At 44.8% G+C, this 11,764-nt stretch overlaps 1 protein-coding gene across 1 annotated transcript; it reads left to right on the forward strand.

Annotated features, from left to right (window-relative positions):
- Positions 1–549: 549 nt before the first annotated feature.
- Positions 550–10,090, forward strand: LOC138353894 (ribosome-binding protein 1-like). Its single transcript, XM_069307312.1, has 3 exons — positions 550–640; positions 7,862–7,908; positions 9,269–10,090. The coding sequence occupies exons 1-3, from the start codon at positions 550–552 to the stop codon at positions 10,088–10,090; spliced, it is 960 nt and encodes a 319-aa protein (XP_069163413.1).
- Positions 10,091–11,764: the final 1,674 nt, after the last annotated feature.

Consider the following 11,764-nt stretch of genomic DNA (forward strand, 5'->3'; position numbering starts at 1 on the left):
ATTTCGTTCCGAGTAGCTAAATCTTGAACAACAACGCTAGCCACACCTCTCATGTGTTGGACAGTCTGCGTGTAGTGTCTATCTTACTGTGTCTTTGAACTTTGTCTTACAAGTTTAGATGAGACTGTGGACAGGACTCGTCAGATTAATGGTGAGTACCCACATGGTGGATCTATTTTTGTGAGTTGGAAAGTATTGTTGGAGGCCTTACGTATGTGTAGTGATGCTAACCCTTCCTCATACATCAAGTGTTTTAACCTTCGCGCACTTGGCTGCCACATGAATCTTTTATGTTCCTTCTAAATGACACATTTTCATGCATTTATTTTGCTAATTTATAAAGTGCTGAATTGTATTTTTTTTCCTTGCCTGGTCATATGGTACACACAGCTGTTGTGTCTGAGTGATAGTGGCTATATAGTCGATACCTTCCACAACATAAGACTGTTTTATGAGACTGTGGCGTGTTCACGCACCCTGGGGTGCCCTGACCTCTGGTGGTGGTGGTGGTGGTTGTGACAGTGGTAATGGTGGTGGTGGTAGGTGGAGATGGTTGTGACAGTGGTAATGGTGGTGGTAGGTGGAGATGGTTGTGACAGTGGTAATGGTGGTGGTGGGTGCCTGGTAACAGTGACTCCAGGTAAGTTAAGCCTTGATCATTATGCCCCGTCAACTATAACTTTCTTGTACCTGTTCAGTTTTAATTTTCTTGACGTTCAAGTTTTGTGTCGTATCTGGCCATTAAGTTGCAGATATGTGGGTACCACAATTTCTTCTTTTAGTACATTCTATATGTTGACCACCCGTGAAAGAAATGTGTATTTTCTTGTTTCTTAAACTGATTTGCATTTTCAACTTCCAAATATGTCATCTTGTCGTAATTTAAATTATGCAGACTATCCTTGTCCGTCGTGTCAATTGTTATCAGCATTTTGTATATAGGGATCATATCTCTTCTGTGCTTTTTTACCCACTAAAGTTTTGAGATTGAGTTCCCTCAACTTCTGACTAAAGATTGAATGTAGTCACGAAGCAAGGTGGACCTTGCATGATTTAGTTTAGCTCATTTATTTAGCACCCCATACTTTCTCTCGATAAACCACTACGTACCAGATCCAAACTCCTAACCTAACCTAACCTACCCTAGCCTAGCCTAGCCTAGCCTAACCTAACCAACCGATGCATATAAAACGTGGATTTTAATGAATCACTACTTTTCATAGCACATTGTTCACCATAACGTACCATACAGTACGGGTTGTTACAATTAATGAACCCCAAAGTTCATTTAGCTTTCAAGTCACAGCCTTGATAATCTAAAGTTGCATAGTTTGTAAATATATTCAAGAATCTGTTGAGATCGCAGCCGTTTTCTTAAAAGGCCCCAAGGCAGTGACTGATTTAGTTTAATTAGTTAATTATGGACCACATTCCCATCCTGTGGACGAGTGACAGAAAGGTTTGTCACATAATGAGTTCAAGAAATGACCACAACAATCTCTAAGCTAAGCAGTTTACATGTGTGGTGAACTAGTTACATATATAATTGATGTGCTACACGCCCACCAAGTGGAGGGCGGTGGAATGTTTACAATAACCTGCATATATAATATACAGTGAGCCGACTTGGGATACTTGGCTAAAGATTTCTGCTGGTACATAATCTTGACTTAAATATTTATACATTTCCTGAACATTCGTGAGAGAATTATTTAAAAAAATATATTTTTTTTCAAATTCGATTGCATAGCGATGCATATCTATAAATACGTACGTGATATAAGTACGTGAATAGCTCTTAGTTTATTTTTTAGTCAGATCTACGAGTGAGAGATAAGAGAAATATTGTGAATTACTGACAATATGTAAAGAGGACGTGACGTCACTGCTCCTTGCCTTCGCTATAACGTTAAGATTCATCACTGTAAGTACAACGTTTACAACCGGTTGTAATTAGATAACCTGGCAGCATTATCATGTTTTGTAAACGATAAAACCTACAGGATGGCCGTGGCGCTTCTCGTTAATAAATGACGCAACGCCATGCTGCCATATCTGCTAACACAGAATTTATAATTTGTTGTAAACCTCTTAGGAATAATAAATACAAATAGCTGTGATTCGGCGGTTCCAAGCCATCTCTAATAGTGATGATAATAATAATGAGTGAGTGCAAGTAAAATGTAAGCGTATTACTATTAAATGCACGTATTTTATATACAAATGATATCATCAGCTGACTAACGGTAAGAACAAAGATAACAGTATCAGTGACGACGGAAACTATATGACTGCTGCCAACATTAACACGTTTTCCGTAATTTACACAGATTTATTCCGAACTGTATACCACATATGTCGGACTAATTATGTAATATGCTGTGCCAGCGTGAAGCTCGTATCTCGCCAGACACAAAATGAAGTTAGAGAAAGTTCTGAAATAGGCCCATTAACTCGTCCAGGAGCTGAGAGGCAAGAGTTACGAGGATGGATAAGACGTCTTACGGCGCCTGGGGGAAACGATGAATAGGTGATACATGATCGCGACATACACAGTATTAAAGGGAATAGACACATTAAACAATGAAAGGCTGTTTGACATGAACATGCGAAAGAAGGGACACGTGGAAAAATAAGTAACGGAATAAGCCACGGATATAATAAAGAACTTTTCCAGTGTCAGAGTAACTAAGGGGAACATTGAGAAGAGGAATAGTTGAAGCAGACTCCATATACAAATTCAAAAAGAGAATCAACCGAACCCAAAAGTTCGAGAACAGTTAAACCAATCAGCTGAAAGTTGAGGTGCGGGTCCCAAGAGCCGTAGCTCAACTCCAGGGAGCATAGCTGAGTAAGTTGTAGCAACATTAGCTCTCTGTAGATTAGTCTCAGCACGGTGAGCAGCGGCGCGCCACAAGCCAAGATTGTTTACAAATATTGGCAGGTGAGGGAGGTCCGATCAACATGACGGAAATACCTGAGGCGCTCGCTGTCACTCTAGCATGTTAACTAGCCTCTCTGGCATCTTATGTGGCCTTTAATGCCCCCTGTGTGGGTGGGGGAAATGTGTGCGCCCTTGTTACATTCACATTGTTATCCTTGCATTGTTAATAATACATAATATTCTTCCCCATTACGGGTCAGGAAGGGTAGTATGGGAATTGTCACGGGCCACGCTGAGGACAGCCCACACTCCTAAAATGCAAGTGCTTATAGTAACTATTTGGTGGAAAGTACAATATGCAGTAATAGACCGCCACAAAGTTTACTTTTGTATTATTGAATTTAGTCAAACCGGAAACTTTTTTTAACGATAACATAAATATAAGACCTAACCTCTTCTAGCAATCCTAGACCTAGGAATATTTAAGTCTGGCTTTGAGTATTAGTTTTTTCGAACTCGTTAAAATTAATAGTACAAAAAATGGTTCATTTCAGAGCCGCTTCCTTGGTGATATTTAGCGCCCTCTGATTATTCTGCACATTTGATGGTGCTACATAGCCTTCCCGGCTTGGTGCCTTCTTTTGATAATTAGATTTTTCAGAAGGATGGGTTGTCGATAGGGGAGCCCAACACCACTTTCCACACTGCCATCGACGTCCTCGACAATCATCTTGCTTACGTCCTTTTAAACATAAAGTAATTGTACATGAACGCATTCACCTCTAGGGCAGCCTAGCAACGTCTCGGCCATGCATAAATTCAGAGTTCAATGGTAAGAATATAAAATTTATTCTCAACCTAGTATATCGTTAGTGTCCTGACTAACACACTAAACATTCATGGACACTGGAGGTCTGCGTGCTGGTATGGACAAGGGGGTATTGGGATGCAGAGACAATAGATCAGATGCTGCGAGCGGAGATCATGATGCTCAGCCACAGTGTTATCCGCCAAGTAGAGGATAGACTCAATAAGCACAATATAGTATATAAGTGACATTGTACAAAATGCCTACATACATTTTGTCTCAGGTTTACACAACTGAGATGATTGATTGATGAAGATTAAGCCACCCAAGAGGTGGCACGGGCATGAGTATCCCATAAGTGGTAGAGAATTGAGGACCAAAGTATGTGTATATACACGGAGAAGTGAGGTATACCTCTGTAAGTTTACCTTGCATCAATACACCTTAACCAGGTGGCTGGTGATCTGGCCGAGATGCCTACAAAAGCATGGCAAGTTGATGTTTTAATTTTTAAATGTGTTTGCGCAGTTGAATACTAATGCATATAGGCAGGTATAAATTTATAACATACACGAGAATATAAACAGTTATATGGCAATTTTTGTGAGGTCTAATTGTAGAGAGCAAGGATGGTTGAAGCTCGTTGTGCAGTGGTTGTGTTCCCAGAGGAGAAATAATATTGAGAGACAGACAATTTTGGGTCCGTAGTACTCTGCTCAGTTTTTTGTTTTTGATATATGGTTTTTATATTGTTTATCTGGGCGGAATGGTTACGTCCTTGCAATAAATAAATATATGTATGTAAGACCTGCTGCGGTGGAATCGCTTTCCTTCGAAAAATTCTGAAGAAAGCGAATTTTTCTTCAAATTCAACGAAAAATTCAGCGAAACGCGTCCCTTAGCGACACGTATCGACCCAAATAAAACTTTTGTGTAATATATTGAGTGTATTCTTAGTCATGAACATAGTCCAGGACTAAAGTATACTTGCTGGTTGGTCAGTAGACTGTTGCTTACTGACCATTATTAAGCTGTAACCTTAATAACCTCCCGAGGCTGATGGGTCCTAAGCAGGGGGGAAGAAATAGCCTAAGCTACTCTATCCCTTTGAGATGTATTTCTTTCTTTCCTAAGCAGGGGGGAAGAAATAGCCTAAGCTACTCTATCCCTTTGAGATGTATTTCTTTCTTGTCTCAATAAACATACTTGAACTTGGGCCCTAAACCTAACACCAAACACCCTTGTGTAAGTAATTCACCCACAGGATGAGTCTGGGTGCATAATAAATGAACTAAACTAAAATATCTACTATATAAAAACTAAACTTCAAAGAAATAAATTTTAATTACCAAAATTGAATGAGGTTGTTTGATTAGACTGACTATATCAAATCACTAAATTGTCTCCCTCAGTCACTGTGCTCTAGAACAAACCCACAAGGGCCGTGACGAGGGTTCGAACCTTCGTCCGAGAGCATCCCAGACGCTGGCTTAATCAACTGCGCTACGACATGGTTAAAAGAATTGCAACTGTGCTCTTCCCTCAGCTCCAGGACTTATTTATTTATTTATATATGTACAAGAAGGTACATTGGGTTTACGAGAGGACAGAGCATTGAAGTTTTATATTCTTGTAGAGCCACAACACGCAGTGTTTCGGACTTTCCTCAAACGTTCAGCTCAATAGGCGTGTTAGTGGCTTTGCCAGAATATAACGTACACCATAATTAGCGCTTATTCCGGTCACAAACAAGAGGTCCCGGGTGCGATTCCCGAGGCAGGACGGAGAGGCTTTGGGGAGTTTCCCGTAGCTGATTCCTCTGTTTGCTTAGGAGTCAATAGGTACCCGGGAAGGGGGGGGGAGTGTTTAGACAACTGTTGTGGGTTGCATCCCGTGGGGAAGGTGAGCAGGGGACCTCGGTAAGCCTAACAGACTTCCCGTGGCCGACAATGGGAAACCAGATATAAAACTAAGGGAGTGGAGCAGGTGACAGACAAGAGGCGGGCGAGGCCTTTGTTATTCCCCGCTCTCCCCCGTGTTGCCACATCTCTCTCTCTCTCTCCTCTTCAAGTACACCCATAAAAGATCACAATAATAAGAAGCTTCAAGTTTATTATCAACGTTAAAGAGAGCGCGGCGGGAGTTTAATTTGTTTATTTTGTACCCCCAATACCCAACCTGTGGCCCGGGGCATGAGGCTACATAATTAGTACAGGAACTGGAACTCTGTATTCTATAGATTAAGTAACTAATGTTTGTGTTGAAAATGATAGTTTAAAATTGTGGCAAATGTGTGTGATAAAATTAGCTGGGCGGGTGTGTGTAGTGGTGTACTGGGCGGGTGTGTGGTGTACTGAGCGGGTGTGTGTAGTGGTGTACAGGGCGGGTGTGTAGTGGTGTACTGGGCGGGTGTGTAGTGGTGTACAGGGCGGGTGTGTAGTGGTGTACAGGGCGGGTGTGTAGTGGTGTACAGGGCGGGTGTGTAGTGGTGTACTGGGCGGGTGTGTAGTGGTGTACTGGGCGGGTGTGTAGTGGTGTACTGGGCGGGTGTGTAGTAGTGTACTGGGCGGGTGTGTAGTAGTAGTAGTGTACTGGGCAGGTGTGTAGTGGTGTACTGGGCGGGTGTGTAGTGGTGTACAGGGCGGGTGTGTAGTGGTGTACAGGGCGGGTGTGTAGTGGTGTACAGGGCGGGTGTGTAGTGGTGTACAGGGCGGGTGTGTAGTGGTATACTGGGCGGGTGTGTAGTGGTGTACTGGGCGGGTGTGTAGTGGTGTACAGGGCGGGTGTGTAGTGGTGTACAGGGTGGGTGTGTAGTGGTGTACTGGCAGACACTAGCGGTGAGGCGACCAGACACATGAGTGACAGCCTCTCACTCACTCCAGTTAAATACCCGCACACGTACGCCCTCACAACACCCCGTGCTCGGCGTATAGTGAGGATGGTGACGCCTGCAGGGTGTATGTGGTGGTGGTGGAGCAGCGCTGGTGGTGGAGAGGGGTGTGTGTGGGGGGGGGGGGGGTGTCCCACTGGTCTCAAACCCCACAACTTTCACAACCAATGTACCCATAAGGCGGCGTGCGGGTGATGGTGATGATGGTGGTGGTTGTGAGTTGTGAGTAGCTACTCCAACACTATTTGCCTGCCGCCAGCCTTATATCGTGTACGGTAACACACAGTTGCCAGCACTCAGTATTCCCGCGCGTAAATCAATTAAAGGGGAAATCCCAACGTTTCTAAGCTGCTCCACACAGCTTGGCGCGGCCTTGAGACCTCACTCTGCTCCCCTGCTATACTCACCTGCCTCCAATATTCAATAGTTACCTATAAATGTAGTCTGTGACGTCACGTGGATTCCACACCTTTGTCGTGGCCACCCCTCCCTTCCCCAGCCTATCATCTTGCACCCCCTCCCTCCCTCCCTCGCAGCCACCAGCCCCCCCCCCTACCTTCACCATCCTTGCTTCCCTGCCCCCCTACTGGCTCTACCACCTGTCCAAAACTCATCCCAAGGTCGCCACCCGCTACCCCTCCTCCTCCCTGACCTCTCATGACCTTACACACAAATTTTCAGTGTCGTTCAACAAATAAGGACGCGCGCCTTCTCCGGAGGTACCTCTTCTTGGTTCAGGGTGGGGGAGAAAGGTGGTGTTATGGGTGTTGTGTGGGGGTGTTGTGGGAGTGTTGTGGGGGAGGTGTGGGTAGTGTTGTGTATGGAGGGTTGGGAGGTACAAGTGAGGTGTATAAATATTACTCATGGGGTAGCTACTTACCAATGTCTACTGGGAGTAAGATAAGCCAATTGAGTTTCGCATCCTAGCTATTTATATCTTGGATTTGTTTGTTAACTATCTTGACGCTCAAGTGCGTTCATTCCACTTGTTGACATCCGCTACCAGAATTGACTTATCTCTTCTTGCCTCACAGAAAACCTTTATTAATTTAAAATTTTAAATTTACCTTTATTAGTGCTCCGACGACAAGACACAGTATTTTGTTTTACAGATACTGTGATACAGTATATTGTCGCTTGTGTATTCCCCTCTGTATTTTGTATATCGTGAACATGTCTCTTCTGTTTATCTCATTTACGTAGTTTCATTAACTTGACTTCCGAGTTATCTTACTTCAGTTACCAATCTTAAATATTGGCGATATTCTTGTTTTTTTAGCGTCGGAACATGAGGAGTCGATGCCGGTGCTGCATATTCTAGAGCTGGTCTGACGTTTGGCGTCTATACTTGGAAGAGAGACTCTTAAAGCTTTATGTGGACCAAGTATTAGAGTGGAGTTAATGAGGTTTTTAAAGTTTCATATTGACATAAAATGCAAGAAAATTAAGAACACAATTATGTTACTTTCTGATTACATTTTTTGTGTGTGGATAGGCAGGCAGGAGGGTTACTGTGCGTGGATAGGCAGGCAGGAGTGGTTACTGTGCGTGGATAGGCAGGCAGGAGGGTTACTGTGTGTGGATAGGCAGGCAGGAGGGTTACTGTGTGTGGATAGGCAGGCAGGAGGGTTACTGTGCGTGGATAGGCAGGCAGGAGGGTTACTGTGCGTGGATAGGCAGGCAGGAGGGTTACTGTGTGTGGATAGGCAGGCAGGAGGGTTACTGTGTGTGGATAGGCAGGCAGGAGTGGTTACTGTGTGTGGATAGGCAGGCAGGAGGGTTACTGTGTGTGGATAGGCAGGCAGGAGTGGCTACTGTGTGTGGATAGGTAGGCAGGAGTGGTTACTGTGTGTGGATAGGCAGGCAGGAGGGTTACTGTGTGTGGATAGGCAGGCAGGAGGGTTACTGTGTGTGGATAGACAGGCAGGAGTGGTTACTGTGTGTGGATAGGCAGGCAGGAGGGTTACTGTGTGTGGATAGGCAGGCAGGAGGGTACTACCTCACTTGCTCTAGTGCTCTTGGGAGGTGGTGATCTTTGGTGTGTTTAAATACTCCGAAATTACCATCTCTTTTAAGGGTCTGAGCAGGTGGTGGAGCGGGTTAAGGCGTACCTGTTATGCCAGTTGCTGGAAGTCTTCTGTGCTGGCTAGGGTTCGAGTCTCCTGGTGGGAAAGTGTTCTAAAGTTGTATATGTGTATATATATATATATATATAATATATATATATATATATATATATATATATATATATATATATATATATAATTATATATATTGCAAATCACCTGAGATTGAAGCCCCAACACCTGCCTATATCTTAACTACATAATATCCACTAGTTTACGAACTTTAAGATTAATCACACTGTTAACTTCTAATCCGCTGTAAATTCTCATTGTATATCTCTGTAATTATGTCAGCTTTAACCCTTGCTGGATATGTCATGCATATTTATAGCTTTGCATGAACGAACCTGTACTTAACCTCACTTTGTTCACGTTAATTAACGTGCCGCTCTCCACTTGACTAATGTCAATGTGTTGTATTTACACACCGCAACTCTGACAAAACCAATTGTATTTTCTTTTAGAGAGAGAGAGTGGCAGATGGCTGGGACGGAGGACACGGTGAGGAGGTGTTGTATACCGGAATAACTCATGTATCCGCAAATAGGTAATCACACAAGGAGCAGGGGACCCAGCAAGAGTCTCCAAGTGGCAGGGGACCCCAGCAAGAGTCTCCAAGGAGTAGGGGACCCCCAGCAAGAGACCACAAGGAGCAGGGGACCCCAGCAAGAGACCACAAGGAGCAGGGGACCCCAGCAAGAGTCTCCAAGTGGCAGAGGACCCCAGCAAGAGTCTCCAAGTGGCACGGGACCCCAGCAAGAGACCACAAGGAGCAGGGGACACCAGCAAGAGTCTCCAAGTGGCAGGGGACCCCAGCAAGAGACCACAAGGAGCAGGGGACCCCAGTAAGAGTCTCCAAGTGGCAGGGGACCCCAGCAAGAGACCACAAGGAGCAGGGGACCCCAGCAAGAGACCACAAGGAGCAGGGGACCCCAGCAAGAGTCTCCAAGTGGCAGGGGACCCCAGCAAGAGACCACAAGGAGCAGGGGACTCCCAGCAAGAGACCACAAGAGGCAGAGGACCCCAGCAAGAGTCTCCAAGTGGCAGGGGACCCCAGCAAGAGTCTCCAAGTGGCAGGGGACCCCTGCAAGAGACCACAAGGAGCAGGGGACTCCCAGCAAGAGACCACAAGAGGCAGAGGACCCCAGCAAGAGTCTCCAAGTGGCAGGGGACCCCAGCAAGAGTCTCCAAGTGGCAGGGGACCCCAGCAAGAGTCTCCAAGTGGCAGGGGACCCCAGCAAGAATCTCCAAGTGGCAGGGGACCCCAGCAAGAATCTCCAAGTGGCAGGGGACCCCAGCAAGAATCTCCAAGTGGCAGGGGACCCCAGCAAGAGACCACAAGAGGCAGGAGACCCCCAGCAAGCGACCACAAGTGGGACTAAATGTACAAATGAGGCCCCTGTACATAAGTACCCCCTCCCTACCACGTTGGATGGGGTGCGAAGAGAGGTTCAAAGAACTGGGTCTGTAACCACGCTAAGAAAAAGAGGCGAGATACAGTGATTTATAAAATATGTAAGGAAATTGACCGAGTGGGAAAAAGTAATGTTTACAATGGATACCAGCAGACAGGGATAACATGGGGTGAAAGATAGATGATAGAGTTGTGGGACAATATACCTTTAGCACTCTGGCATAAGAGGACATTGGAATGAACAAGATGCGGGAGGCAGTAGCAGTCAGCTTCATTACCAATTTCAAATGTAGTTACGAGAGGAGATATGGAAGTTGGGAGTCGTTATATTAGAGGACTGACAGTTGCAAAGCCAGGGTCCCAAGACCTGGAACACTATTCCAGATAGGTAGGTACACTCGCATGGGATTTGCAAACCAGCGAATTGTTGTGGGAGGCAGACAATCAGCAGATAATTGAGTACATGATCTTCCCAGCTGGAGGGTTGGGATGCTTACACGACAGGGATATTGTATTTATCTCCTAGCCCGCAGTCAATCGCGTAAGATGTGAAAGCAATTTGGCTGCATTGACTTTAGACCCATACTCGCAAGTTAAGAGAATTGAAGGGACCAGCGAGCAGTACCGTGATCCAGCACCAGGTGTTGACGGACGCAGGCCACAACTCTCCATGTGAGAGGCAGTCTTCACTGCTGGTTTTATCGATTCTCATAAGCCAGTTCTACATTATCAAACTCTCGACTCTGACTACAGTGTCTCGTTGGTGGGACTTGAACTTGATGGATTTCTGGCTCGGTCTCGGGTCGCTGGTAACCATGACGCCTTCTCTCACAATGTCATCTACCCATTCCTGCATTGTTGATATTGTATCGATGTCTTTCCCCCAGGTTAAGGAATCTGTCTTTCTCAACGTTAAACTGCGCCTGCCAGTCACTCACCCAAACCCCAACATCTCGGGTTAATAAACTTCTCTAATGGAACAACCGGCCAATGCTCTTTGACTTTACCGTTCTCTTCTAACTTTGAGTTTCAACGGGTTAAGCCACTCTGGCTCGCCACTATATCACGGCAGCTTCTGTAGAATCAAAAGAACACTCAATCAGCAACACTGGAGCTTAGTTGCTGACCACAGGTAAAAATGTTCCGCGCAACATGTCAAGGAGGTGACTAGGTTCGGATATCCTTCTTGAAGGTTAGGTATTTTCATCCAGAATAAGGGAGATGAGGATAGAACAGTCTACCCAAGACCAGTAGTTTCCAGTGATCACTGCATGGTAATAATAGAAAAAGAGTTGAAATAACGAGATTTTGTATTAAAGGTGGATTATGAAAGAATAAGGAGATACTTAGAAGACATCTATCGGGAAACAGAATTAAGGTACAAATTAACGCTGGATATAGTGTTTAGATGATGGGATGGACATTTCCCAGCAAAGGCAGAGGAAGTCAAGGTAAGAGTAATTTTGTACCTCTTAGTAATACCGTAGTACCTCTTGCTTCAGTAAACAATGCAAGGAAGCTTCAAACATTATTAAGGAAGTGTGGTAAAATTACTTGGAAAAACAAGACAGAAGAGAGGATCAGGAAAAAGGAAGAGATATGTTCGCACGAGAAGAGTAAAATAAACAATATGAGAAAGACG

The sequence above is a fragment of the Procambarus clarkii genome, chromosome 60, assembly GCF_040958095.1.
Source record: "Procambarus clarkii isolate CNS0578487 chromosome 60, FALCON_Pclarkii_2.0, whole genome shotgun sequence".
NCBI lineage: Eukaryota > Metazoa > Arthropoda > Malacostraca > Decapoda > Cambaridae > Procambarus > Procambarus clarkii.

Excerpts from the sequence above, each read along its gene's own strand:
- LOC138353894 (XM_069307312.1), top strand. The coding sequence starts at position 550 with ATGGTTGTGACAGTGGTAATGGTGGTGGTAGGTGGAGATGGTTGTGAC. Across the intron at positions 641-7,861 it reads CCTGGTAACAGTGACTCCAG|CGTCGGAACATGAGGAGTCG; the intron begins GTAAGTTAAGCC and ends TTGTTTTTTTAG. Across the intron at positions 7,909-9,268 it reads TGCTGCATATTCTAGAGCTG|GAGCAGGGGACCCAGCAAGA; the intron begins GTCTGACGTTTG and ends TAATCACACAAG.